Source organism: Chaetomium tenue (assembly GCF_020726465.1).
Source record: "Chaetomium tenue strain MPI-SDFR-AT-0079 chromosome Unknown F5144scaffold_1, whole genome shotgun sequence".
Taxonomy (NCBI): Eukaryota; Fungi; Ascomycota; class Sordariomycetes; order Sordariales; family Chaetomiaceae; genus Chaetomium; species Chaetomium tenue.
The window spans coordinates 6,097,521-6,125,501 of NW_027117329.1; the positions used below are offsets into that span (position 1 = coordinate 6,097,521).

The window sequence follows — 27,981 nt, forward strand, 5'->3', positions numbered from 1 at the left end:
TTCAGCTCGATGCCGATGTCCAGTCGAATGGCACACAAACGATAGTGACCGGGAGACTGGATCCACGTACTTGTTCCCTACGACGACAGACCTCCTGGAGAGTAGGTACATAATGGCCCATGCAGCCCGCTTTCGAGGGGCGACACGGGCACTCTCACACATCATTCAAGTGCCGCCTCAGACCACGCGTCCACCCACGATGGCAATCTCGTTTCGCCGTCTTCTTTTCCTTGTCCCCCTGGGACTAGTCCCTTCTGCCGCAGCGACGTTTCGCCCACGCATTCTTGCCGATACCAACAGAGACGGCGTCGTCAACCACCTAGACGAGCCCCATAAACACGACTGGACCGCTTCCCGTGGGGCCATCTTTCTGCCCAACATCGGCGATTCCACCCACCGATGCCCGGCAGTTGATCTGACCGGCGCACCTCTCTCCAACGACGAGCTATGGCGCTGCCATGATGCTTCAGGAGACCACCTCCTGCCCTTGAGTGCCAAGTACGCCGCGCCACTGCTGACCGTTCCGCTGCTGGACGTGTCCGACAATGCGGTGGGACGTATCTACACGGAGCCTGCCCACACCCGCGACCGCGTGCGCTTGTTTTGGAAGGAAAACGACTGGAGCACTGGCTACTCGGACGTGTGGGCAACCGTGGATCCCCAGGTTACGTTCAACGCAACCAGTTTGCGGAAGGGTATCACGCTTGCCATGGATGGGCGTGAGTTGGTCACAGATGCGGCAGTCTGGGATGGCTCGGTCAGGGTTGTGTTTGAGGTGACAGACGGTGACCAAACAGCCCACGATTTCGTCGCTATGAAACAAGCCCCGGTGTTGCTGCATCACCATCTGCAACGAGCCGAAGTCATTCTCAGCACCGCCGCGGGCGATAACAAGACCATTGGTTCCTCCTGGCAAGCTCATTTCCTCCGTGGCCTTGAGAAAGCGATTGACGGTGACGTCCCCATCGTCCTGTTCAACCAGAGCACCGACATCTGGGCGCAGGACTTTCTCGAGCCAGGGTACGCCAGCATGCCCGGCCCGGACGGCCCCATCTCCATCCGCATCCTCCTTCGTTCTGCCCAATCCACAAGAGAAGCCGGACGCCAAGTCTTTTCCCAGCTTCGAAGCGTGGGCATCGGAGGGTTCCAACCCGGCTCCGGTTCCGGGTTTGGCTGGGAAGAGATCAACTCCGGCGGCAACATCGAAACAATCCCACCCTACACCTCCCGCGACGGCAAGCGCTGGTCCAACGGCCGTGTCATCATGGGCCAACACTTCGGCACCTACCCCGCTGACTCCATGGTCAAATTCCTCCAAAGCCAGCAAGCCCAAACCCCCCTCTTCCTCGAAACCGGCTGGCTCGCCGTCGGCCACGTCGACGAAATGGTCCAATTCCTCCCCACCACCACCACCCCCCTCAACTTCACCCTCGCCATCGCCGATACCACCTCCGCACTCACCCTCCTCCAAACCGCCAACACCACCGGCCACGGCACCACCCCCTTCGTCTCCTACCGCGGCGACGCCACCCCGGACTTACTCACCCCCTTCCTCGACCCCACCCTCCTCCACAACACCACCACCATCGCCTCCCTCCTCGCCTCCCCCTCCTTCCACTCCACCCAAACCTACGCCCAACACCACCTCACCACCACCCTCGCCCTCCTGCTGCGCGAGCTCCCCCTCGACGAAACCGACATCCTCCGCGTGCCCACCCTCTTCAAGGACGTCACCTACCCGTGGCCGGCCACGCCCGACGGGCACCCCTCGCGGCTGGCGCGCGCCCCGAGGGGGGAGAGGCAGCTGAAGGGGCTGGTGCCGCAGGCAATTAATGGGCTGGTGGTGGGGGGAAGGAGTGGGAAGTATGTGGCGCCGAGGCAGTGGGGGCCGGTGGTGGGCGGGAAGGATGTTTTTGGGGAGGCGGTGGAGGAGGTGTATGGGAGGGTGGGGATGGAGGTGGTGTGGGTGGATGATTATATGAGTCATCATGTGAGGGGGGGGGAGGTGCATTGTGGGACGAATGCGTTGAGGGAGATGGGGGGGTGGTGGGAAGGGGGGGACAGTGATTAAGGGGGGGTTGGTGGGAGGGGGGTCGAAACCGCGTCGATGACTGGGGCTTGTGCTGTTAGGGTTGCTAGAGATAGGTGGCGGCTGTTTGTAAGATACAGATGCTTGGACGCAACGTACCTATAGACGAATCCTGGATTTATTCTCCTTGCCTGACGAGTCCGAGGTCAATGATCGTAAGCGTAAGCAATGTCCTTTTGGCAGGTCGGAGATCATAGCTTCACACCACTTAAACAGTAAACACCCGATATGTAGATGGGAATGATCGCAAGGCATGTTTGACAGCTTACGCTATGCAAGCGAGGCTGCACTTATTGGATCAACCAGTTGAGGGAGGGAGGAGGTCGTTCGGAATGAAGTATGGACTCTAAGCTACTACCCCAACTTGTGAAGTTATGGCGTGATGGTTGGCCCCGAGTACACAAGTGGCTCTGTTTCGACAGAGATGTTTCGAAAGAGACAATCACTGAAGATGGATCCATAATGAACACCCGCACGAAATGAACGGCTGCCTGGAGAAATGAGGAAGTCGCGTGTTGTGGTTCCTTCCTTTGAGTCAAATAAACCCGAACTCTCCCGCAGGTTCTTCCTCGCCCCACGACTTCGGTTTCCAGTTCTTCCCATTGCCCCCAATTTTGATTTCCATCTGCAACATAGGAAGTCTTGCCCTTTTTTCACCATGCCGGACGCCAATGACACAGGGGCCAGGGGCATCGACGAGGCTCTGGCAGCCTGGCTGCATCAAGTCCGGGCCGTTTTCGAGCCGATTACCCCGCATCGTCCAGCCTCATCCCGATGATACCGTTCCTGCAGTGTAGCTGACAACAACCGTCCTGGTAGGGATTCTGAGGTTATGTGGTACTTGAACTGTTTCGAACGATCTAGCACCGGTTTCTCGTTCCCACGGTTGGGCGCAACTTCCTCGCGCCAGCCCTGGCCATGCCGTCCCACAAAGACGGCCGCGTCTATCGAATTGCCGGAATTCCTTCAGCAATAAATGGCAAGGCGGCAGTGAGGGGATTTCTAGCCGACTTCTTTGACTCGGACGAAGCCCGCATTACTATTCGATCTCTCGGGATTCACCCTCAGAAACCCGACTTTCTTGTTGCAATTGTTGGATTTTCGCCGACACCTACCGAATGTTCGTCGGGGTCGTTCTGGAGGCTGGAAAAAACGACGCATGTTGGGGAACGCAGCATCATCGCCCACCTGGAAATTGACACCGAGTTTCTCGGTTTCACGCCCCTCAATCTTCCCCTCGATGACGACCAGTGCGACAAGATCGACTGCATTGCTGTTAGCGGGCTCAGCAGTCACCCGTTCGGGTCATGGAAACACAGGGGTGGTCAGTTTATGTGGCTCGTCGACGACACGGACGGATTCCCGCTCAATGTCCGAGTGCTTCTCTACGGCTACGACTCGACGCTCTTTGGTAGCAAATCATTCCAGGATATTGAGCACATGGGGCAGAGGCTAGCGACTCAAATTGCAGGCATACGGCCTTTGGCCGGATCTTCGCCATCTCACGTACCCAGACCACTTGTCTTCATTGCCCATAGTTTAGGTGGATTGGTGGTCAAAGAAGCTGTCTACCAAATGGCAAACGATGACGCAGCAGACGCTCAAACCATTTTTGGGCTGGTGTTGTTCGGAGTCCCTCATTTTGGCCTTTTGGTTGAGCCATGGCTCGACATCATTGGAGGCCAACCAAACCGCACACTCATCGAAGACCTCAGCTCGAATTCTCGCGTTCTTAGAAAACTCGACAGCCGGTTTAGAAGCGTATTTACATTCAGCGATTCCAAGGTGGTTTCACTTTTCGAAACAATGACGAGTGGGACAGTCCAGGTATGTAAATCACATTAATACCGAAAACTACAACACCGCCCAGAAGTTGTTCATACCGTTTAACATTCCTCTCTTTAAATATCAGCAAGGGCCGTCGGGAACCATATCACGCACCGGGGCCAGAAAGGTCATCGTAGAGCCAAGTTCGGCTCTTGGTAGGTGGCCAGACTCGGTGTCACACACCCAAATCCCTATGAATCGCAGCCACGAAGATCTTCCAAAATTCAGTGGCCAATTTGATAGCGACTATCTCGTTCTCAAGCCGTTCCTGGAGGAAATTTGGGTGAAGGCTGTGCAAGTTGTCCAAGCGCGGCTGGATGCTATTAACTCTAAACCCCAGGAAATGGCTACCGAATCTGTGGGGCTGATCCAGCTCTGGCCGTATAAAGAAATGGGAGAGACCGTGAAGACGGAGATTGAGTATGCCTTTCGTTCGCTATTCCCCTTCCTCCCTTTTATTCAACTTCATCACTGACCTGTCCAAGTATTGTTGCGGTTCATGGCCTTCGGGGCCACCCACTTGAATCCTGGATGGATGCCGACAGATTGTGGCTCCGGGACTTTTTGCCGTCCCAGTTCCGTTACGTTAGAGTCTTTACATTTGGTTACGAGTCTGATCTGGCGTTTGCCGGAGATGGATCAAACATCCCAGACCACGCTACAATGCTGCTTGAAGAACTATCACGCATTCGTCGACGAGACGGAGCCGCAACCCAGGTACGGGGCGCTCGACTCTGGATCATAAAGATAGTATAGTGCCCTAATCAATGACCCCCCTTGTGCTTAGCGACGGACCATCTTTATCTGCCACAGCCTTGGCGGAATACTCTTCAAGCAGGTAGGTAATTAGCCATGCCTAAATACAATGGGACGCCCGAACCGAGTATTGTCAATGCTGATCTCGGCCGCGAACTGTAGGCTTTCAATATTGCGCAAGGTTCACTCGGGCGATATAGCTCTGTTGCAAAGTCCATAGTAGGGGCCATCTTCCTCAGCACGCCCCATTGCGGCATCGATGGTCCCGACAGTTTTTGGCCAGGGCTTCTGGCACGACTCGATTCCCTCTCTAGTATAGGCGGGAATGATGCACTCCCTGGTGATGGAGGATACGAGGTGCAATCGGCTCGGCTGAAGGAAATATGCACCCAATTTGGGACGCTCGGGATCGGATTACAGATCTTCAGCTTCTTTGAGATGCACGAACTGCGTGGCTTCAAGGTTTGGAAACCGATCACAATCTTTTTGGTATTGCCACTAAGACACTTAGATTCTCGATAAATCCTTTGCGATTCTTCGGCTCCCCAACGAGACGACAATGCCTCTTTTGGCCCACCACAACGACATCTGCAAGTTTCTCACCAATTCGAGCCAGAATTATTTCACCGTGGCAGACCGCATCGAAGAGCTCATCGGCTCAGTACTCAGGAGTAGCGAAGAGCCGGAACGTAGGTTTCTTCCTCCGCTTACCGGGACTTGCTGGCCCGTCCGCAGATTTACTAACAGGGTCGGCACAGCCTCGAGCTATGACAAAGCCAACCCTCTTTCCGATCTGGGCGCAATAGACATGCTTGGAGTTCTTGATCTTTTGCCAGTTCCATTTGAGAACTCGGCGAGATGGCTCCTTGATCATCCGGAATTCCGGTCGTGGACAAGTGTCCAGGGGCGCCAGACTCTCTGGCTGCACGGCCCCCCTGGCATTGGAAAGACGGTCTTGATGCGAAGTGCTGTCGCCTATCTGAAGGATCAGAGGGGCCATGTATCTGGCCCGCTGGTTCGAATACCCGTCTACTTCTTTTTCGACGGCAAGGATGCGACTCGGACGACCTCGGACACTTTTGCTCGGTCGGTCCTATTTCAGATCCTCACCGACGAGCAAACTGGGCCGCTCCTCCAACAGTTTCTAGACACAAAACTCCCTACCGGGACCGTTGCTGAAGCGGAACTTTGGCAGATTCTTTCAACAATTGTCTCCAGGTCTCACGGCATTGTGTTTCAATTTGTGGTCGATGCGGTGGACGAGGCACTGAGACATACTTCGGGCCTTGTTAGCGTAGTGGATAGGCTTCAACAACTCTTGGCCTTAGACTGGAGTGGCCGGACAAAACTCCTTATATCCAGTCGGGTGCCTATGCCTCTTGGATTTCGGGACGTGGTGTCGATCGACATGAACAACAACTGGACGAAAACCAGTGTCAAAACGTTCATCTATGCCAAAGTCGAACAAGCGATCCAGACATCGCGGCTCTTGCCACAGGCTAAGATGGAAGTGGAAACAAGAATCACAAATCGGTCCCGGGGGAACTTCCTTCTCGCAAAGTTGACTTGGGAGCAGTTTTCCAAGAGTCTGGGCCAATCGATGTTGTCGAGGGAGCAGATCCGGGCACGACTCTCTGAGCTCGACACTGTGTCACCCGAGTTCGTCTCAGTCTATTGCACACTGTTGCGGAGTATTCCAAGAAGGCACGCCGCCAGAGTACGAACGGCGTTGGCCATTCTCCGATTGTCACGGACAAAGCTCACCATTAAGGAGCTAGCCTACTTCGCAACATTGAACCATCACGAAGTGGACCCGGAAAATAAATCGAACCTCCTTCAGGAGCTCAAGCAGGAAAGCAAGGGGTTTGAGAGGTACCTGTTAGAAACATGTGGATACATGATCAAACAGGACGCAAAACTAAGGACCGTTGAATTTGCCCATATCTCGGCTAGGGATTTGTTCTCCGTCGAGTCCGCACAAGCAGCTTCGGAAGATGACCGGCAAACTCTTTCGCGCTTCACGATCTCAGACTCGGACGCTCACGCCATTTTTCACATGTTATGCCTAAGAATCTTCGAGTTAGAGGATCGATCGACATGGAAACAAGACTACAAATCAGTAGTGGATGGTATACACGTCACCAACTTGACACTTCTCGCTGCGATCGCCTCGGCTGGGAAAACGCCGTGCTTTGTTTATGCTCTTAGCTACTGTTTCGACCATTATGCCGCCGCATCGCCAGGGCCAGATTTGGACAGGAGACTCCTTCAGTTCCTGCCTACCAAATTGGCGTATTGGTGTCATATGTTCTGGTTTTCGCTTCCGCTCGATGCCTTGCCGCAATTCTTGCGGCAGTACAGCCTGCCGAAGTACCCAGAACCGCCCCGCCTCTCGCGGGAGGATGCCCTTTTTCGGACCCTCGCAAGAGTTGACTGCCATCGAATTGTCAAGGGGATGTTGTCTGAAGGCATCAATGTGAACTACGTCCCAACAAAGGACTCGGGCAACGGCTTCACTCTACTATCATGGGCGATTATGTGTGAGCGGCCAGAGTCGTTCAAAGTACTACTCCGAGACGAAGGGGTGGCGGTAAATTACTCAGATCCTCCCAGCGCGATGAAGCCTCTTCACCATGCGGCACTTAGGAAAGGCAATACCTTTTACATTCAAACACTGATTGAACGGCGACCTGAGGTAGATATTAATGCCCGGTACTCCAACCTGAACGGGTCTGGCACTCCGCTCCACGTTACCATAGGTCAGGGCAACATTTTGGGTGCTGAGGTTCTTCTCAGTCAACCTGGAATCGATATCTGGGCGCTGGATGAAAATGGGATCTCAGCCTATTTCGGCTTCTTCCGCCGGAAGATATGGGGACCGATTCTCAAAAGCATCATCCAAGCAGGGCAGGTCTCCCGGGAATCGTTGGGGTTCGCAGTCTCGAATGCGAGCCAGCTCCTCGTTGCTGATATACATCAGTGGACTGAGTTCCAAGAAGAGATTCTTCGCCTTGTGCCACAGACTGTTCTGCAGGTTGACAAAACTCACGGGATGAATGCGTTGATTTACTATGCGTACTTCGGACGAAGAGAAAGGCTTCTCTGGACTCTGGAACGCATTCCAAAACACGGGTTTTTGATCCGGCAAGAGTCATCTCGCTATGATCTTCTTCACTTGTGTGCGGACCAGGGCTGGGAGGACATTGTCCACCTTTTGCAACGGCGTTATGGGGTCCCATCTCTCGCGTCAGACCATCGTGGTCGGACCCTCCTCCACTGGGCCATGGAACAATCCTGGGATACAAGCAGGATTGTCTGGGCGGGGTACTCCTCGCTTTTGGACGTTCAGGATGATGACGGCCAGACCGCGATGCACCTTGCCGTGATCAACCGGAACGGAACGGCAGTGGAACTACTCGCGGGGTCGGGCGCCAATTGCTTCCTAAAGGACAAGAAAGGCATGACACCAGTCCACCTGGCTGCGGAGCTTGGCTTTCGCGATGCCCTTCAATATTTCCTCGCCATGGATCAGCGGGAGTATGGAAGGACCAGAGATGGTGCTGGCTTATTGCATCTTCTCGCCATCTGGTTCGACGGCTCTCTTGTTGAGAAGTTTGTGCGTTCGAAAAAGGCTCTCCTAGACATCGTTGACAAAAAAGGGCGTACACCCCTCCACTACGCTGCAATGGCGGGTAATTCATCCAGCGTACGGCAGTTGTTGAAACTGAAGGCCCAAGTAAATCTACGAGACCAAAACGGGATGACAGCGCTCCACGAGTCGATCCGAGGGGGGGCCGTCAATACCGCAATGCTCCTTCTCAACAACGACGCCGATTACAAGCTGGCGGACCGCTTCGGACAGAATTGTCTCCATCTATGTCTTCGATACGGCGCCGAGGACCTGCTAGCCTACTTCTTGGATCACGGTGTCGACGTGAACCAACTTGACTCGTTTGGAATGCGCCCGCTGCATAGGGCCTCCGGCGGTGAAAATGCCAGGATAAACATCAAAAGGCTCGTTCGCAAGGGGGCGGACTGGGAGGAAGCATGTATCCCCAAGCGCCGCTCACCACTAATCTCCGCAGTAGAACGAGGCCGCCCAGATGCTGTCGCAGCTGTTATTTCCTCAATGAGGAAATCTCTACTCAGTTCGCGGAAGCAGATGCAGGTGCTGAATCTTGCCCTCAGAGTAGCCAGCGAGTTGGAGAGCACGGCCATTGAACAAATACTGTTGACAGCGGGGGCAAGCGTTGACAAGAGCAAAATCAAAACCAGGCGCTGGTATCTTCCGGGGGCTGAGCCAGAATACAACAGGCTACCGCTTGTGCCATATGAGAGACGGGTCAGGATTCTGGTGGACGATGGACCGGAGAACGACATGGAATGACTCCTTGACCACCAGACGTCTTCGGATATTCATTAAATCCTTTCCACAAATCCATGTATTATTTCAAACCAAACAAGCCCCTCCCCCCCTTTTCACGCGCTCTTCGCCGGCCACTCCCGTCTCCTCTCCGCCCTCACATACAAATTATTCGGCCTAATCAGCTGAAACATCGGGTCATACTCGATCGTCTCATTCTCATCCTCCCGCTCAAACCGATACCGATATACTAGTTTGGGCAAAAACACCTTCACCTCCTGCAGCGCAAAATTAAACCCGATACACGACCGCGGGCCCGTCGCAAACGGAATGTAGGCGGCCTTGTGGCGGTTGCGCACCGCGTCCGTGTCCCACCGGTCCGGGTCGAACCGTGCCGGGCTGTCCCAGACGGCTGGGTTGTTGTGGATGTGGTGCAGCGCGGGGATCACGACGGCCCCCTTGGGGAGTTTGTACCCGCCGGGGAGGATCAGGTCGCGCAGGGCGGTGCGGGCGGGTTGGAAGGAGGGGTTGTGGCGGCGTTGGGTCTCTTTGATGTACTTGTCGAGGAAGGTGAGTTTGCTGGTAAGCTCGGCGGTGATTTGCGTGGTGGGCGTGAAGTCGTTGTCGATTAGTTCTTGGAGGAGCCGGTCTTGCATGCCCGGGTAGGTGGCCAGGCCGTAGATGAGCCAGGAGAGGAGGGAGCTGGTGGTGGTGAAGCCGGCGCCGGTGGCGACGATGAGCGGCTCGATGAAGGAGGTCTTGGGGAGCTTGTTGCCTTTGTTGTCCGTGGCGCGGAGGACGTAGTCTGGTAGTGTGTGTGTTGGTAAAGGTCATGGTGCGGGGAATAGGAAGGGGGCAGTGCGTACCTATCATGTTCTCTGCCTTGAGAGCGGCATCCTGGAGGTCGAGGTCTTGGATACCGCCACGCTTGGCGTTCTGGATGGGTTCTTCCATCATGTTTGCGATGCGCTCTTTCATCCCCCGCAGCCGTTTGGGGTCTCCGAACGGTAGCGCGGCATACCAGTCTCCGCGGGATGCAACCTTCTTGTTGAGCTCCAGTGATTCCGCTATCAACATCACAAGCTCATGAGGGCGTGCGTCAACTGCTGTGAAATGGTTGAAGTCGAAGCCAAGAACCAGCTTGCCAACGGCCTGAGAACCGAGCTTCAGCATGTAGGGGTAGACATTCCAAGCCTCGTTCCGCTCGTCCAACTCGTCGAACACGTTGAACGCGTCTTCGACTGTTTTTTGCATGGTAGGGGCGTAGTGACGGACTGCCTTTGGTCCAAAAGCGGGCGGAAGGAATTTGTGGACGATGCGCCACTCCTCGGTGTTGGTGTCGCCGAGAAAGACGCCGGCTTGTTGGTTCCTGATCGGGTACAGGGGATGGTCCTCGTTGATCACCTTGGAAAAGAACTCGCTCTCTGCAAACACAATGCTGGCGAGAGCGGGGTCGTTGGTTTGGTAAATTGTCCGGCCCATAGTGGTTGTTTTGAACATCGGGCCGTACATGTCGAAGAGTCGTTGGTGGTTGCCGAGATGGTCTGGGTATGTCTCAAAATAGGAGCCGAAATACGGCAGGCCCTTGGGGCCAGGCACTTCTCGGATCTTTCTCCCGTCCACGCTGATAGCGATCGCTTCTGTTGCGGCCAAAACATCTTGGACTGAGGGGAGCTCCGCATTTTGTGAAGAAAATGAAACACCTGTTTGTGTGAGTGGATGTTGCTCCTCCGCGGATTCTCGCCGCGCATACCTTTGGGTTCTACGATGCCAAAATGGGCGGCTGTGATTTCTTGGAAATCGCCAAGCTCTAAATCGGCGGCAACGTCGATCTCCCTAGCCGTCGTAACATCCTCGCCAAGGAGGAAAAACTGTTTGCTCGGCATTGCGAGTCTAAGAAGCAGTCCGATGGGAATATTAAAATAGGAGATGGGTATCTGCGCTCTCGACCGGAGACAATGATAACGACAAGAATATGACGGGGCGGATGTCACTCAGGAAAGTATTCGAATAGTTGGTTATGACTTAAGAGCTTGTCCAGCATGACATGGCTGGGCGGTGTCTTGTGCTTAAGTATCGAGTCATGATATCGAGCGATATTGTGGCATCCCCTCGGACCCAGCAAAGCCCTGTCAGTCGGACCGGCATTCAAAATCGTGCCGATCCGGTAGCCACCCGGGACGAAACCGCAAAAGAGTGGAATATTCGACATTTGGCTTCTAGTGGATTGTGACGAGATGCCGCGGCATGGCGTCCTTTCGCTGCAGGGTTTTGCCTGTTCGCTGTTGCTTAGTGGGACCCAAGTGCCGGCCAAGGGCCAGGGAGTGGCCTTGATGCTACGCTAGAAGCAATCATATTCGGGAATCGGCAAGGCCGGACTCCACCTCGTACCGTGGGAGGACCCCTGAGCCACCCCTACCGCAGGTTGTGTCCCGAGGCAGAACGAAAAGCTTCATCCCGGAGATTACTGATAAGGCGCACAAAACGTTGTTGCTCCACTAGATGCTCCCAAGTCCGATATGCCGGTGCGACGGGTTTCAGAGCGCCGCTCAAGACCGACACAACATGGACTCCATATCAATGAGGATCGTTAATTTTAGAACCTTTCTTTTCGTCACAGCTCCTTATAATATCACCAGGAACAACACGCAAGCTTTCTGTGCTCGTCTCTCATTCCCCATTCTGTAACTCCAGTTCATATTTCACACACACAATGGCTTCTCTTGAATCCATACAGGCTTCGCCCATGGAATACACGGCTGAGGACGTGGCTTTGCACAAAGGCAAGTCGGACAATTGGATGATCATCCATGGCAAAGGTGAGTAAGAACAACACAAAGATAATCACAGACTGGCACTGATGGATGTGGCAGTCTTTAATGTCTCAAAATACATCGATGACCACCCTGGCGGTGCCGACCTGCTTGTGGAAGCGGCTGGCACTGACGCCACCGAGGACTTCGATAATGCAGGTCACTCCGAGGACGCACTAGAGATCATGCGCGAGCTGTGTGTCGGCGTACTGAAGGGGTACAAGAAGCCAGCACCCAAACGTGTCGTCCAAATCCCGCGCGTCGTGGAACCTGTCGCCAAATCCCCGTCCTCTTCCAACTCCCAAGCAGCAAAGGCATTGAGCGTGGCAACCTGTGTCGCAGTCACCGCGTTCTCTGCTACACACTACTCCCGGACTCACGGCGACCTCATCTGGAAGGTCCCAAAGATCCTGCCAGCGACAACAAATCACCTGTCTCACGTCAGCACCACCGGCCCCGGCGGCTTTTCCAAGGGCTTTTTTGCCGCGTCGGCACTGACCGCCCTCCTCGCGGCAGCAGCAGCCAACCAAATCTCAAAGCTAACCAATCTCCCAGAGGGCGGCTTCATGCGTTACCCACCCCACAAACCATCCTCCAAACCGCGGCGCAAACGCACACCCTCCCCCACAACAACCCCCAACCCAACCACCTTCCTCAACCCCCAAACCTACCAACCCCTCCCCCTCACGCACAAAGAAACCCTCGCCCCAGGCGTCCTCCTCCTCACCTTCACCCTCCCCACCCCCACCACTACCCTCGGCCTACCCACCGGCCAACACGTCTCCATCCGCGCCGTCATCGACGGCACGCCCGTCACGCGCTCCTACACGCCCATCTCCAGCGACGCCGACGCGGGCGTCCTCTCCCTCGTCGTGCGCTGCTACCCCAACGGGCTGCTCACCTCGCGCTACCTGGCGAACCTGCAGGCGGGTGTGGATAGTGTGATGTTTCGGGGGCCGAAGGGGGCGATGCGGTATCGGCGGGGGTGGGCGGAGAGGATTGGGATGATTGCGGGTGGGACGGGGATCACGCCGGTGTATCAGGTGGTGAGGGCGATTTGTGAGGATGAGGGGGATGGGACAAGGGTGAGTTTGGTGTATGCGAATAAGGGGGAGGGGGATATTTTGTTGCGGGGGGAGTTGGAGGCGTTGGCAGAGCGGTTTCCCGAGAAGTTGCAGGTGTGGTATCTGTTGGATGTGGCGCCGGAGGGGTGGGGGTATGGGGTGGGACATATTACGAAGGGGGTGGTGCAGGAGCGGATGCCGCAGCCGGGGGAGGGGAGTAAAGTTATGATGTGTGGACCACCGGGCATGGTGAATGCGGCGAAGGGGATGTTGGGGGAGATGGGGTTCAAGGTGCCGGGGAAGGTGGCCAGGATGGAGGACGATGTTTTCGTGTTTTAGGCTCAACTGTTGGTGGGAGGATGTTGGAGTTGGTGATAGGACAGGTGGTGGGACGTTAGAACAAGTACCTAATACGATTAGACCATAGATTTGTGTGGAAATAACCAGCAGACCTCCTTTTGTGTTTATGGTGTTCTCTCCAGATCATGTGGCTCTTGCAGACGGAACTGTGCCCATGTGATAAGCGCAGCAGGACGGTTTGGGATTGGTGATGTTGGGTTGTGCCAACAATGCGAGAACATGCTTACTGTTACTCTGAAAGCCCCAACTGCTGGGGAACCATCACACAAAGGCGTGGGGGACGAGTACCGACGCCGGCAAAACTTGCCCGCGACCATTGTTTCTTTGAGCGTCAATAGCGGAGTATAAAGCCAGGACCGATAGGGTCCGTGAAGTGGTTTAGTGATCACTGATATCCCTCAATCTCCCCCCGGCCACCATTCAGCAACAACGTCTATCAGCATGACAGTGGACTCCGACGTGCTTGACCTACCCCCAGGATATGAAATCCGCAAGCTCAAACATGAGCACCTCAGCTGGGTCCAGGCTATCGTCGCCCACACCATGAGCTTCGACTCCCCTGTTTGGTCCAAGGTGGACTACCCGGGCGGCGCAACCCAGCGGGCCTACAAAATGTACCACGCCATTAGACAGTCCTCGATTCAAAGCATTCAGTCCGGCTTATCCTATGGCGTGTTCTGCACAGAGCACAAGTGCAGAATTCCCGGCCTTGAGGGGACGCTAGAATGGGATTTCAACGACTTCTCGGCTGATGGCGATGAGCTTCTCAAGCAGATGGACTTCCCACTCGTCTCAATTGCCATGTCGAAAGATGCTGCTGAGGCGAAGCCTGTGCCAAAAACCGGGGTTAAACCATGGGGCGAGATCGTGCCCGGCCACGCAGTGATCAGCAACAGCCTCAAAGCTGGCGACAACCGTCCTCAGTCCGTCTGGGCACCAGAACACAAGGGGGAGGTGGTCCGGAGGAGTGGGACACATACCCGCGGCGACCACGCCGGCAAGGGTCTTTCCAAAGCCCTAGCACATCATGTCATGCGGGAGATTAGGGGCCACCAGCAAGGATACAAAGCCATCCTCATTCACACCGGTGGGGAGGCTGTGGACAGGGTTTGGCTGAGACCGCCGGCTCCGTTTAAGAGCGAGGAAATCTGCACGTTCTCTACTTCTGGGTATCACAAGGAAGACGACCACAGTGGCACGTCATACAATCCGTTCGGCAGTGCCAAAGTGGTGAGCAGGCGGATCTGGGTCACCTGGCCCTTGAAGGAGGACGAAGAAGAGCTGCCGGTGCTTAACTTGCGGAGGAGAAGTGCCGTTGTGATAGCAGATGCGAGGCCTAAGGAACTTAGTGATGGCTCTTGATAATCAATGGCAGTGGGGGTTAGCCCCAAAACGAGACATGTCTTGGACATTATGGATTTGGAGTCGGTGGTAGATCCACAGACCAGGACTCTATTAAGTTCTGACTTATATCACTACCGTAATGTTAGTTACAGTGTCCCGTCGTTCGCAGGGATATAGATTTAATAATCAACAAATGCCGAGGTTATTAATTTATCTAAGTAGCACGCGCTCGAAGCAAGGGTCACTCACCCCCTTTCTTCGGACTTGCTCGCTCTTCTCGATCCCCTCCCTCTTCACTCTTCTCCGTTAAACCCGATGCTCCACTTTTGTCTTTTGTCCTTCATCCCACGTCAACATTCCTCGTCTCACTCTCGCCCAGAAACACCACGAGCTCCTGTTGCTCGTCCTCCGTTCCACTCAATTGGAGTGTTACTTAACCACCCACGCCAAGATGCAGGCTCCAGTATGCCCCGATTGTTTCACAGGCACTATCCGTGGTGATGTGACCCCCACGGGTCATGAAGAGGTCATCAACGGTCTCCCAACTTACGTCACTGGCCCCGAACCCGGCGTCCAGCCACTCGGTAGTGTGGTCCTCATCACCGACGCCTTTGGCTGGAAGCTGCGCAACTCGCGGGTCCTAGCCGACGCCTACGCCAAGCGCGTCCCGTGCGTCGTTTACGTGCCGGACTTTATGGACGGTATGCCCTTCTTTCAACTCCAATAACCCGTCATGAGCGCTCAATTTACTCATATCATCTGCAATCCCAACCAGGCCACGCCATCCCCGAATCCGTGCTCTCCCTGACCGAACCCCCACCCACCAACCCTCCCTCTCCCCCAAACAACTCGTTCACCACCCGCCTCAGCAAAGCCCTCACCGCCCTCCGCCTCCTCCCCACCATCCTCCTCTTCCTCTTCCACACGCGCCAATCCGTCGCCCACCCGCGCGTACTCGCCTTCGTCACCGCCCTGCGCGCCGCCAACACCACCACCACCAACCCCAACCCTACTTACCCCTCCCCCTTCCTCCCCGCCCCCAACAAAATCGGCATCGCCGGCTTATGCTGGGGCGGTCTGCACGCCGTGCTCCTCACCCACGACACGCCGCGCAACCGGACCGGGGACAGCAACGGCGACGGCGCCAGCCAGCCGCTGATTGACTGTGCGTTTACGGCGCACCCGTCGCTGCTGAGTTTCCCGGGGCATATTGAGGGGGTGGTGCGGCCGTTGAGTGTGGCGAATGGGGATGATGATCGATATATGGGGAAGGAGAAGATGGGGGTGTTGGTGAGGGTTTTGGAGGGGAAGAATATGGTTGATGCTGGGGGGGAGGTGGGTGGTGGTGGGGATGGCGGTTTAGGGCCGAGGTATGAGGCGGTGGTGTATCCTGGGGCGAAGCATGGGTTTGCGGTGAGGGGGGATAAGGCGGATCCGATGCAGAGGGAGAGGGGGGAGCAGAGTGAGGACCAGGCTGTGATGTGGTTTCAGCGGTGGTTTGCCTGAGTTGAGGGGAAGGGGTCGGGGTTGGCCTGGATTGAAGTGTCACTTTCGTTCACGAATCAGATCCTTGATGGACAGCGCAGGTTGTCGATCGCCGGACTTGTGATTAAGGTTGTGGAATGGGGTTCATCAGGCCCAAGGAACTATTTGCCCCTGCCACGTGTGAAGTAAGAACGGCTAAGGATGAAAAGTATACGTTCAATATTTTCCACCAGCATTAATTTGCTGCCCCGACATCAATTACTCGGCCAACATTGCGCCTAACCTACCTCTATTTCCCTTGGTCAACTCGTTCTTACCAAGCTGGGATACCCTAGACACCGAAAGCGTTCTTTTTGCTGCTCCGTCATCATCACCGTGTGGGGTGCGTCATCATTCTTGTTAGCCTCCACCACGGCTCAGCATATAATTCTCCCTCTCAAAGCTAAATTTTCTCCCTCTCTAATTCTCCCTCTCAAGGCCAAGCAACCCAACATGCCCAAAACACCCCGGCAGTAAAGCACGGACAATCAGAGTGGCAGACTTCGCCCCTTACTGCTTGTTCTCGAGCTTCAAATCCCGGCAACAACCACAAAAAGGGGCAAACTGCACCACGAATAAGTCCCAAGAAGCGCCATCTACGCCTGTCCCGCCCCCGTCAGAGCCGGCATCCTTTGCACCATCCCCTTCACCACCACCACGGCCTCCAATCTCGAACTTCTTGTGGTTACCTGCCGACATTGTCCAGTATCTCTTCAAGGAACACCAGCCGCCTGTCGCGGCCACAGCCTTATCATTGACCTGCAAAACCCTGTTCCATTTTATCTTTCCAACGGTAGCACCAAACCTCAAAAAGGATCCGTCAGACCGCCAGGATCTACAGCTGCTGCTCGAAAAAGACCACGGGCAGGCTTGGTGGTACTGTGACGGTTGCTCCATACTCCACCGTATCCGTCGCCAGGGGCCAACTCTCGAGGTTCTCCCGTTTAACATCAGGCGTCGGTTGCAAATCATCTGGAACCGCGAACGTCTTCATCATAGCCGTCATTGGCTCGAAGGAACTAATTTCATGCTCGACTACGAGACCGTGCGTCTGGTTATGAACCGTCATTTCTTTGGGGCCCCACACGGCTTGCCATTGGACTGCTTCAACGTTGTAGTGGAAACGTGTGTCTGGCAACCATGGCGATTATTCCTCCCCTGGGTGGAAACATGGTCGGCTCGGATCATCCAAGACGAGCTTTTTCTATCGGCTACGCGTACCATAAACAGCTCTGGGTGGACTGACGAAACATTCCGGACAGCTTTAAACAGGGAGTTTCGTCAGCTTTGCGGACACGTCAGGACAGCATCATCCCTCCCTTACACAGTGTTAAACGCTCTGTGTCCCCCACCCTCTGCATCCGGAGGGTTCTTTGCGCCGTGCGAGGCCGTCGTCGAGTCATGCCGTCAGTGTTTCACGGATTATACAACCACGATAGAGCGCAGGCGCGAAGACCCGAAACAACAAAAGGTCAAGCCCTGGTTCATCACCATTACTTCGTATCATCAACTAGGGAGTGGCCGATCGGCTACCGATATTAAATTCGAGGTTTTTGGGCAGTGGTTGCCGAGGGCTGTTGGCATTTCCGTACAGGATATGGTAGCCTATCCTGTGGGCGCCGTCAAAGCTGCATGGGATTCGTACCGACCTACAGACCGAACAGCGATGGGAGACGGGCATGTAGTGATATAAATAGATACAAATATTATTATTATTATTCATACTCCGCTATGCCCTAGGGCGTGCCGGACCCTCTGCTATTTAGTGTACAGGAAAACCGTGCCCTCCCGGGCCGGGTGAAAAACCCCTACCAACAATCAAGGAACGATGCGTTCTGGTGAGTCTACGTATACAAAGAGAGGAGGCCTCCTGGCCTCCGAACGGGGGCGCTTCAGGCCGCCGTTTCCAGCTCGAGCCTCCTGGCCAAGCTGTACATCGGCAGCCTCCCCGAGTCCATCAGCCAGTCGAGGATCCTCCTCGCCAGCCGTGCAGTCGTGGGATTGATACCGTGTAGAACTGAGTAAAAGTCCCGTCGTGTCCGAATTCCAGTTCTCTCCCATCTTCGAGTCAACGGTGGGGCCAAACACCACACTACCAGGTGTTCGGCAGTCTCTCGTCCCTCGCCACACTCGCAGGCAGGCGTCAGAACCTCCGGGACTTCCCGTGTAAACAAGTAGTCCCGTAAGCCTATTGCTCCCGTCCGGATTTGAATGAGCAGTGAGCTTTTCGCCTTGCTGAGACCGTCATGCCTCCTTAGGGTTTCGTTCCGGAATAGCGTCTCCCGCTGATGAATAGATACAAATAGAAAACCAAAGTAAACGCCGTCTCGACCCCTCTGTGCCCATACTTGAGTCCCCAAGGGACGCCGCCAGGGACCTGGCGCACCCCATAGCGGCTTGAATAACACGGACACCCCTGGGCGCCTGTCGAGACTCAATTAGCCTCCAAGCTGCACATACACGATATTTCCTTGGAAATTCACTAAGACAACAGCTTAGAGCTTGAAGAAACCTGGCATTTGCTAACTCAATACTGCCTACCTGATTAACCCACTCACCCCACATGTTTTGTCCGTCCCGCAGGGCCACAACCTAGTGCTTCCACGGAGAGCGCACCGACGTGGCAGGCTGTTCTTAGCCTCGATCCGCTCCTCGAAGCGGCGGCTGCGGACAGAGACAAAAATGACACTCTCCTCCAATGGTACTCGGGTACCGAATGCAGAAGCGCAGGTAGGTAGCTAAAAAATGTCGCCGTCTTTTGCGCCGCGATTCTTCCCTGGGTCGTCGTTTTTGTTGGGCGGGCGATCGCCGCCATCACCAACCCCCCCCCCCCCCCCCCCCGATATGGCGCGGGTCAGAACCATTGCTAAGAGAAAAAGGTTGTGTGTTGATCGTTTGTTAATTTGGTGTTGTGCTGTTGCCGTTGTTGCTGGTTGTAAACGTGAGAGTGGACAGAAGTGGGAGTGGAAGAGGAGTGGAAGAGGGCCGGTTCAAAAAAGAAGAATGGAGAGGGTGCGCGAAAAGAAATGCAGGACAGGAAGGTACGCAAAGCAAAGGGCTTGGGAGAAACAGCCGATTTGAAGCATTCAGATTCAGAGGTTCTTGTTGCAAGTTAAAAAAAAACCCGTTCTTACCTGGACCCAGACACCATGCCAGTTTGGAAAGCTACAAAACATCTTCGTAACCAAGAGAGCGCCGGTATTGGCAGTCCACATGGAGGCAGGCTGGGCAGATCCATCATATCCAAGCCACTCGGGTAAACAAACCAACGACGATCCCCAATCGTGGCGGACAATCGGGACATCACGAGAATTAACGAGAACAAGCGGCGGTTCAGAGATGGGATCGATGTCGACCCCGTTGAAATTCCTAACTACCTGGGTAGCGTCGCCATTGAACTACAAGTCCTGCTTTATCTCGGAGAGAAAGGGTAGCTACGGCACATCTTGCGAGGCTGATTCAGTGGACAAAACAGAAGTGCAGCAGCCTCGTGGACCCGTGGATGCTCTCTCCAAGGGGCATCGCACGGTATCTCTGGGTACGCAAATTTAGATGCTGGGCCATTGAACTTGGGGCTCCAGATATACTCCAGTCATGGGACTTTAGTTTCACGGGGTGGCAGGGCTCGGCAGCATCCATTTTCTTGAGGATGTTGTTGCCGACTGGAGGCAATTCCAAAATTTCCAGTCCGCTTGCACGGGTACCTTGGTACAAGTAAGAAGCATGAAGGCCCCTTGTCTCCCCGTTGACCACTGGGAAAACGCTGGTGACGACGAACAGGACGGGCCGCCGTACTCCAAGGTGTATTATTTCTTCTCCTGCTGCGTTTTCAGAACTGTTCGGAGATAGTGGGCGGTTAGGCGGAAGCGCGATGGAGCTGTTCAATGTTGGCAGGAAGATAGCGTTGTTGTTTAAGGGTGGCTTAGGGGCTGGGCATTGCCCAGGTCTCTCTGTAGGTTTCGCCCGCTCGTTCCTGTGGGACCGAGCATCAAATTTTGGATGCCCGTTTCCACCAAATAGCCTGATGGTGGTTGGCCAACATGGATTTGACCGAGGGTTGCCGAGACCACCATAGACTCGGCCCCTTACGGAGATAGGTAAGGTAGGTAGCTTACAAAGAATTTTATTTCCAGTGGAGAAGCTTCGAGGTTGAGTGGTTAGGTACCAATTATCACCTTGCATAAAGTTCTGCGGGCCCTTTCTTTTGCATAACATTCCTGGGCGGTCCTGTATTGTGCGTCATTAAAATGGCCCGGAAACAAGACCTCCCGTCCTTGGAGTTGGCTACCTACCTACCTATTTAAGTACCTCCCCGGAGACGGCATTCGAGGATGGTGTACCCTTTCCCCTCGATACCTTAGATAGGTTCCATTACAGCAACTCCCGTTGATTCTAATCAACGCCAGCAAGCGAAATACCAAACATGTCATCGACAACCAAAGTCGCTATAGCAGGCGCGTCGGGTGTGACGGGCTCCTCGATTATGCGTGCGTTGCTGGCAAGCCCAGAAACATTTGTATGTTGATTTCGCACTTAGCGGAGAAAGGCCTTCGGGACCAAATGCTAAAGTTGGCTTGTGTTTGTTATAGGAAGTGACTATGTTGGTACGGCCGACGTCAGTCGGCAAGCACGAATACGCCGAGTTTGTAGAATGCGGCGCCGTCATGAAGCCTGTTGATCTCGGCAACATATCTGACACCGTCATCCAAGCGCTAACCGGCATGGACGTGGTTATCTCGTGCTTAACACTGAGGGCCTTCAATGAAGAAATGAACCTGGTTGAGGCAGCGACCGCGGCCGGTGTAGGGCGCTATGTGCCGAGCTTTTTCGGGCCGTCTTGTCCGCCTCGAGGTGTCATGTTGCTTAGAGAGAGAGTAAGATAATGCAAGCACGAGGCTACCTCCTTTGCAAACCGTGTTACTGACTGTGACTTTGACATTACAGAAAGAGGACATCCTGGATCACATCAAGCGCCTGTACCTCCCATACACCGTCATTGACTTTGGCTGGTGGTACCAACTGTCCTTGCCGCCCTTGCCCTCCGGAAAGGTCCAGGCGAGGTTCGAGATGTGTACAGCCCAGATTCTCGGTGACGGGAACACCCCATGGGCCCTCACCGATAATCGCGACATCGGGAAATATGTTGCAAGGGTCATCGCTGACCCGAGAACCTTGCACAAGAGCGTTTTTGGATACAGTGGAGTGTGGAGCCAGAACGCCGTCTGGGACGCCCTCGAAAAGTCTCGAGCGAGTCTGTACCCCGGGATCATGTACGTCCAGGTTTTCTTTGCCGAATTCTTCTCTCCTGGAAACCTCAGCTGTGAAGCAGTCCCGGGCTAATAATCGAAATATCCTAGTTATACGAGAAAGAGCTGCTGGCGCTTATCTCAGAAGGCCAGGCAGAAATGGCAAATCCAGCGATAATGTTGCAGGTCGCCATGGCCCAATACAAATATTCGCTTGGTATCCGAGGTGACAACACTCCGGAGCATGCGAAATACCTGGGATACCTCGATGCGAAGGAGTTGTACCCTGATGTTGAATCCACGCCGCTGGAGGCCTTCATCAGAGACGCGGTGGAGGGGAGAGCAAAACCTGCTTACTCCTGACTCTGCTTTTACCCAACCTGATCGCCAGTCGAGCCAGAAATGGTGGTGGAACAAGGCGCAAGGGAAGAAAGATATGACACAGTGCCGGTAAACAAATCAGTTGTTCGGCGCACACATGTGGTGAATGGTCCTCCACATGGGCCATATAATATTCAATAGGCCTATGTAAACAATTGCCTCCCGTAATATGCAAGTCGGTTGCCAAATCCATCTCGCAAACCATCACTCTCCCGACTCTCGAGTCTCCTATCTGTCACGAATAAGGAACACGGGGAGAAGCGGGGAAGTGCATGACACAACCCGAGCCAATCGTTAAGGCAACCAATCGGTGACCACTGAGGAAGCACTTGATCGGTAACAATCAAGGTGATCGGTAACGATCAAGGTGACCGTCGACGATCAAGGTGGTCGCGAGCGGTCACCTCTGAATAACAACGATCAGGTCAGCCAGGCATGGAAGTACCTAGGGACCAAGATAGTATATAGTCACTCACTCTGGAGAGCTCTGGGAGTTCTCCAGTTAGCAATCACAACTACAGTTCGCTACAAGCTCACAAGCCTACTGTTGAGACAAGTCTATTGTTGTGCACCTTTTGGCTGCACCGAACCTAAGCATCCTAGAGAGATTACCTTCAACGAAGCTGAACCCTAACAGGATAGGATCCTGGACAGGTTCGTCACACTATCCGTGCCATCATCGTCTTTCGAATTATCCGTCACCGAGCCTCTATTCTGCTCTCACACCTACGTTTATCCGACAAGATGAAGCTGTTCGGGGGAGGTTCAGATCCGATTCCGCCTCCGGACAACCAGCATTCGCCAGGCTGTGCACAGGCCAGCGAGTTGGTCGACCTCGAACCCGGTTGTCAAAGGCCCATGACGGCTCAAGCCCAAGCCCCAGGCCAACCCCCGCGGTGGCAGGACCGGATTCACCGCATTCACTGCGGCCCGCTCAGTTCCTGTAACGGCTGCGAGTGTCATGAAAACGACATTTGTTTCGCTTTTATTATCCTTGTCATACCTTTGATCATTTTAATTGACCTGGCCGTGAAAAACAGGTAAAAGTCTTCCTGGCCTCTCGCATCGTTACTATGGGCTAACAGTGCCTCGCCTTAAGAATCTAGTGACGGTGGCCAAACTACCTAATCCAGACAAGATGGCCAGCTGAATCGATCGGCAGTTAAGGCAGCGTGAGCGAGGAGATGACGTTGGCATCCTGGTCAATTACCGCAGACAGACCCATGGTCATGGATTTAGACTCGGGAATTTACGACATGAGCATGGCGTTCGGATTTAGAGAGGCATTGCCTTTAAGTGCAGGACACCCGGGTTGTTCTTGATGGGAGATGAGAGTTTGCCTGGGCGTTTCCTCCTTGATAGCGCCGGCACCAACTCCGGCCTGCCAATTACGCAAAAGAAGACATGAAGTCTGGTGATGGAATTTTGCTTACTCAAAATTCCTGATATCAGAGCGTTCTCTCTCTCTCAGCCACCACTGCACCACAGCAACATATTAACTACCTCTATCATATGGATATGCTCGTTATCAATGTATCCAGCCACAAATCCCCCCCTTCATTGCTGCTCACTCTACTTCACTTAGGCCCCAACCACAACAGCCCCACCACAACGTCCTTCTTCTCACCCATCCAGTGTACACGGCCCCCCTCATGCACCCTCATGTCCGCGTCCCCAGCCTCTACATATCCCCCAGCCCAATCCAACATTGAACACATCCACCCACCATGCCCTGCTCCTATACCCGTGCTCCCCCCTCGCCTCCAGCCGAGCCATCCATGTGCTTGGTCCCGGCACGGGAATCAGCTGGGATGAGCGCACGTCGGCCCCCGGGGGCCAACCTACATCCATGTAGCTAGCCCGTGATTAGCCGCATGGTGGGGCACCCCTCGAGTACCTAGGCAGGTAGCCGTTGTTGAGATGTGGATGTAGCACTGCTTAGGGGTGACCGGGGGGGGGGCGGGGGGGCGGGGGGGGGGATCTCTTGTCACCAACCACAGCTGAGGCATTGACTGGGAGAGAAAGCTGACGGTTCTGTCCTCGCCAGGCTTACTTCACCTCGGGGCTTTACCTAACAATGACGACTAGAGGCATGGTTGTTTTGGGGATATTTAGATAATACGTTGGGACACGTAAAACGTCCGTTGAGGATGGTCTTCAAGGGAGACCTTCCCATCTCCGTCTGCTCGGCTTCGCTGCTTGCTCTCGGGGTGTTTTGGCCTAGAAGTAATTAGCCTGCAGTGTTTCAGCACGTGCCATACTGTTCTATTGATCTTTACGTCTACAGCACTCAGTGAATCAGGAGCACGGTCCGGTTTCTTTTCCTTTCTTGTGCCCTAGTTGAATACTTGTTTGTGCGCACACCGTATAGCCACAAGTGTTGGTACTGTATCTTAATTCACACAAATTCTTGTGAGTGCTGCCCATAATTCTTTTTTCCAACTTGTCCCCTCGTCCAATTTTCCCTCATGGTTCTCTTCCTCTCCTCCCCAGTCAGCGAGCTGCGACCTCGACAAACCACGATGCCTTTTGAAATCCGTCCCGAGGAGGAGGATGCTCTCCTCGCGACCGTCGCATACCACTACCACGACTATGACTTGCTCGTAATTCGATCGCCGCCGCACGAGCATGCCCCAGTCCGCGACTCTCTCCTCGAGGCGTTCCCTTCCCCGCCCCTCTCCTCACTCGGCGACCTACACCCCTTCCCGGTCGAGATCATCGCGGCCATTTGCTTGTGGATGGACGTGGCGACACTCTTCCGGTTCCGACAGATCAACCGCTTCGCCCGCAGGGTGATCTCGTCGCTCCTCCAGTACCGGCACATCACGACGCACGCCCTGGAGGCCTACCGCGCCACCCTCCGCACCCGCATCGGCATACAGATGCACTTCACTTTGGCCGACATGCACACGGCCCTCTGCTCCCCAGAGTGCGGCGGGTGTGGCAAGTTCGGCAGCTTCGTGTTCCTTCCCACCTTCACGCGCGTGTGTTGGGTGTGCTCGAGCGGGTCCAAGATCTCCCGCGTGAGCACTCTCTCCTCGGTCGCCAGCTACTACGGCAAACCCCGAGCCGAGATGCGGCGTCTCCTTCCCGTCATCAGTTCCATCCCGGGCATCTATTCCTTGAAAGAAATACGCCGAACCGGCAGCGTCAGCCTTGTCACCAAGGAGTCCACGCTGGCGCTCGAGGCGGCCGGGGTTCTCCAACGGCCGTCCTTGTGCGACAAAGACTACGAACACGCCTGCGCCCCCTTTGTCATGCACGGTGTGTACTGGGCCATGGTGACGACGGCATTCCCTTACCTGGACCGCGCCACGGGCCGCGCCGAGAACGGCCTGCTGTGCAGGGGGTGCCGCCTCAACTCGGAGCAGCTGCTGTGGCAGGTTGACCCGGCCGGCTTCCCCGGCGTCGACTGCACTTACACCAGGGAGGCGTTTCTGGAGCACTTCAAAAACGTGTGCCATGTCGGTCAGGCGTTTTGGGTTGCGAGTGACGGCGGCATCGACGATGTGGAGCCGGACCCGGCTCAGGAGTTGACGGCGCATGGTGAGACCCTTCAGTTTGCGGACAGTCATGAGGATCTGCGATGGGTTGGTGGACAGCGGCTCGGAAGGCGACGATCACCTTTGCTCAGGCGTCGGTCGCTCTGGGACTCCTTGTTGGGTGAGAAGAACAAGACATAGAGGTTGGAGAATGTATACCCAGGCGGTAGGGGTAACGGGCGGAAGAGGGAAGATGGTGAAGGGACAGAAAGTCTAGAGCACAGGAAAAGACGTTGGTCTGGCCTGGTACCTTGTCAAGCACGGTAAAGCAACATGTTCTCTATCAAATCTAGTTGTCAACAAACGCCCTCCCCCCCTTATTCCCAAAAGTTCCGGTCTTCTAGGCCCAGGGTTAGATTGTCCCCAGCAAATTCCTTCATCCAACATGAAAGTCCGGCTCCATGATAGGAACTGCCACCACAATCACGCACACCAAACCTCATTGGGACTGGAAGTTCCGGCCTTCCAGACGTCAGAAGGTAAAATCCTGGTAAGCATGCTGTTACCTCACATCACGATCAAGAGGGTCTTGCCGCCGATCGAGAGACTGTTCGTCCCGCCTGAGTCAAACGGGTGGGTTGAACGGCGGGACTGTTTTGGGCCCTCCGTGTAGTTGTCTGAACCGGTTTGGGATGGGCACTGGTGGCGTCGTTTCCTCTGCGACCTACAGCGGGACCAGCGTTGTTGGTCGGGTGGGAACCTACCGTCGAGGTTGTACCACCGCGGCTGCTTCTGGTCCCGCCGCCGCCGCCACTGACAGAGCCGGAGTCCCTAACCCGCCCGGTGGAAGACGGCGCGGGGGCAGCTGCCGCCCCGGCACTGTCATGTCTGCCACGGGTGGCTTGGGCGCTGGGTGCGGATACTGAGCCGGCGGGCTTCTTGCTGGTATTGGCTTGGCCTCCAACAGCACCAGGGCTTTGTGAGGGCCGGACAGTCCCGGTGACGTGGGTGGTGGCGAGCTGTGTCGGAGTCTTTGTGCTCTTGAGAGACAGTTTTGCGAGTGCGTCAGTTGGAGGGTCCACACGAGTGGCAGGGGGCTTGTCAGTGGTAGAAGGGCGGGAGGTAGTGCCGCGTGCGAGGTTGTTCGTTGTGTTGGACCCGCCACGGCTAACATTGCTGCCCTTGTCCTTACCCTTGTTGTTGCTTGCGTCGGTGATCCATTGTCGAAGTTGGCGGGCATAAGCTCGCGCAGCTTCGTCACCTGCGAGGTTAGGATTGGACGGTATATGGAGATTCGTGGATCCGCCGTGATTCATGTAGCCACTGGCAGGGTGGTCGCCTCCGTAGTTGCCGTCGCCCTGACCAGAGCCGCGGCTCGGACTAGAACCGCCGCCCTGGTCAGAACCACCGCCTTGGCCAGAACCACCGCCCTGGCTAGAACCGTCGTTCGGCGGATGTGGTGGCAACTGCGGCCCGGGGAATGGGGGTCGAACGGGGGGTGGCGCTGGCGGGAAATCGCTGGCAATCCCAAAGCGCCACTCGATCTGCATCCTATCCAAAACCGTTCGGCAATTGGGAACTTTGCTGTTCCCGTTCTCGGCGTAAAGACCACACGGGAGCACCTGTCCAGGGACGCGTGGTTCTTCATCCGCACGCGGGCGCCCACGGTTATCGCGTGGTCTTGCGCGAAGGCCGTAAGCAACCATGAAATTACCTCCGAGCCATGTATAGTTCACCCCTTCGAATATGGCGGTGGTGGACATGGTAACGTCAACCGTGCGCAAGTACATATTGATGGCGTTGTCCTCGGCATGTGGCTCCGAGACGTAGGCATAGGAGTTTTCAACGGTCGGGTCCGGGGGCTCTTCACCTCTGTAGCAGTGACTCCTCCACGTATCATGTCCTCCCGTTGGACCGCTTAGTCGGGTGTATGCGCCAGGCCTTGAGGGAGTCCCTCTAGGGATCGTGGACATGAAGATCATGTTTTTTTCCTCGCCCGTGTTGCTGTCCCAGAATGGAGCCACCAGAACGGCAATCACCAGGCTTCCAGTACCGGTGACGACGCCTCCAAGCCCCCTCACCCTGCTATAATATAAGGCCCCGTATCTGAGTGCGTCCTCCCAACCTACAGGCCATGCGGCTACCCCTTGCTGGGTATATGTCGCGTATTGGTTCGATCCTTCTATGGCACCCCGAAAGTGAGGATAGAGCCAGCTTGGCTCGGGAAAAGTATGGGTGAACTGGGGTGGGGAGGATGTTGGCGTGCCGGGTCCGTGTCCTGACATGGCGAGTCCAGTGTCCGGTTTGTGCCTGATATCGGAGCTGATGATGCTGGGAAAGTTGGTGGAAATACACAACTGCCCGTCCGGCGAGCGTGGCCTCTGTAATAGGTGAGTGCCACTGTCGGTATGCGTGACGACGGGAGCGTGGTAGGAACAAAACTGCTGGTGCAGCTTTTGTTGGGAATGCCGTGGGTGCCCGTATGTTTGCACAGTATTGGACCTCGACAAGTGAGGAGCAGGGTTGGAAGTGGTGAGGAAGATTTCTCGTCCAGCGAGGGTGGTTAAGGGGGGTTAGGTGCAGAGTCTAATGTGTCTCAACCGCCGGCGGGTGAGAAATTCAAAGGCAGAAGTCGAGCGAAGGGAAGAGGTGTGATTGAGGCTTGAAACGTGAAATGGAATCAATGGGTCGTACTCTTTGGAATCACTTGAAGATGGGAGCACTAGAAATAC

General features: G+C 55.2%; 11 protein-coding genes across 11 annotated transcripts; 9 read left to right on the forward strand and 2 right to left on the reverse strand.

The window, feature by feature from the left end:
* Positions 1 to 199: 199 nt before the first annotated feature.
* Positions 200 to 2,071, forward strand: F5144DRAFT_589523 (uncharacterized protein; the record flags this gene model as incomplete). The annotated part of the gene is made up of 1 exon (XM_066790048.1): positions 200 to 2,071. One exon carries the CDS (start codon positions 200 to 202, stop codon positions 2,069 to 2,071), a length of 1,872 nt encoding a protein of 623 aa, XP_066649557.1.
* Positions 2,072 to 3,007: 936 nt separating this feature from the next.
* Positions 3,008 to 4,391, forward strand: F5144DRAFT_479119 (uncharacterized protein; the record flags this gene model as incomplete). The annotated part of the gene is made up of 2 exons (XM_066785139.1): positions 3,008 to 3,840; positions 4,076 to 4,391. 2 exons carry the CDS (start codon positions 3,008 to 3,010, stop codon positions 4,389 to 4,391), a joined length of 1,149 nt encoding a protein of 382 aa, XP_066649558.1.
* Positions 4,392 to 4,402: 11 nt separating this feature from the next.
* On the forward strand, positions 4,403 to 4,766 carry F5144DRAFT_478620 (uncharacterized protein; the record flags this gene model as incomplete). Its single annotated transcript, XM_066785114.1, has 2 exons — positions 4,403 to 4,633; positions 4,704 to 4,766. Coding segments are annotated over 2 exons (294 nt in total), but the record flags the coding sequence as incomplete, so codon positions are not given.
* Positions 4,767 to 9,105: 4,339 nt separating this feature from the next.
* On the reverse strand, positions 9,106 to 11,052 carry F5144DRAFT_81775 (cytochrome P450). The gene is made up of 3 exons (XM_066793447.1): positions 10,789 to 11,052; positions 9,902 to 10,738; positions 9,106 to 9,840 (listed from the first exon to the last, which is right to left on the reverse strand). The coding sequence occupies exons 1-3, from the start codon at positions 10,919 to 10,921 to the stop codon at positions 9,152 to 9,154; spliced, it is 1,659 nt and encodes a 552-aa protein (XP_066649560.1). The 5' UTR covers positions 10,922 to 11,052; the 3' UTR covers positions 9,106 to 9,151.
* A 401-nt stretch (positions 11,053 to 11,453) lies between these two features.
* F5144DRAFT_626196 (uncharacterized protein) lies at positions 11,454 to 13,369 on the forward strand. Its single transcript, XM_066792253.1, has 2 exons — positions 11,454 to 11,854; positions 11,909 to 13,369. The coding sequence occupies exons 1-2, from the start codon at positions 11,749 to 11,751 to the stop codon at positions 13,249 to 13,251; spliced, it is 1,449 nt and encodes a 482-aa protein (XP_066649561.1). The 5' UTR covers positions 11,454 to 11,748; the 3' UTR covers positions 13,252 to 13,369.
* A 344-nt stretch (positions 13,370 to 13,713) lies between these two features.
* On the forward strand, positions 13,714 to 14,634 carry F5144DRAFT_477878 (uncharacterized protein; the record flags this gene model as incomplete). Its single annotated transcript, XM_066785071.1, has 1 exon — positions 13,714 to 14,634. One exon carries the CDS (start codon positions 13,714 to 13,716, stop codon positions 14,632 to 14,634), a length of 921 nt encoding a protein of 306 aa, XP_066649562.1.
* A 206-nt stretch (positions 14,635 to 14,840) lies between these two features.
* On the forward strand, positions 14,841 to 16,443 carry F5144DRAFT_617875 (uncharacterized protein). Its single transcript, XM_066791898.1, has 2 exons — positions 14,841 to 15,285; positions 15,486 to 16,443. Exons 1-2 carry the CDS (start codon positions 15,068 to 15,070, stop codon positions 16,120 to 16,122), a joined length of 855 nt encoding a protein of 284 aa, XP_066649563.1. The 5' UTR covers positions 14,841 to 15,067; the 3' UTR covers positions 16,123 to 16,443.
* A 361-nt stretch (positions 16,444 to 16,804) lies between these two features.
* Positions 16,805 to 17,833, forward strand: F5144DRAFT_480694 (uncharacterized protein; the record flags this gene model as incomplete). The annotated part of the gene is made up of 1 exon (XM_066785243.1): positions 16,805 to 17,833. A coding segment is annotated over one exon (1,029 nt), but the record flags the coding sequence as incomplete, so codon positions are not given.
* A 2,730-nt stretch (positions 17,834 to 20,563) lies between these two features.
* On the forward strand, positions 20,564 to 21,749 carry F5144DRAFT_477670 (uncharacterized protein; the record flags this gene model as incomplete). The annotated part of the gene is made up of 4 exons (XM_066785057.1): positions 20,564 to 20,656; positions 20,730 to 21,014; positions 21,085 to 21,414; positions 21,498 to 21,749. 4 exons carry the CDS (start codon positions 20,564 to 20,566, stop codon positions 21,747 to 21,749), a joined length of 960 nt encoding a protein of 319 aa, XP_066649565.1.
* Positions 21,750 to 24,289: 2,540 nt separating this feature from the next.
* On the forward strand, positions 24,290 to 25,450 carry F5144DRAFT_639034 (uncharacterized protein; the record flags this gene model as incomplete). Its single annotated transcript, XM_066792704.1, has 1 exon — positions 24,290 to 25,450. The coding sequence occupies one exon, from the start codon at positions 24,290 to 24,292 to the stop codon at positions 25,448 to 25,450; it is 1,161 nt and encodes a 386-aa protein (XP_066649566.1).
* Positions 25,451 to 25,568: 118 nt separating this feature from the next.
* On the reverse strand, positions 25,569 to 27,947 carry F5144DRAFT_558959 (uncharacterized protein). The gene has a single exon (XM_066788111.1). The coding sequence runs from the start codon at positions 27,532 to 27,534 to the stop codon at positions 25,828 to 25,830; it is 1,707 nt and encodes a 568-aa protein (XP_066649567.1). The 5' UTR covers positions 27,535 to 27,947; the 3' UTR covers positions 25,569 to 25,827.
* Positions 27,948 to 27,981: the final 34 nt, after the last annotated feature.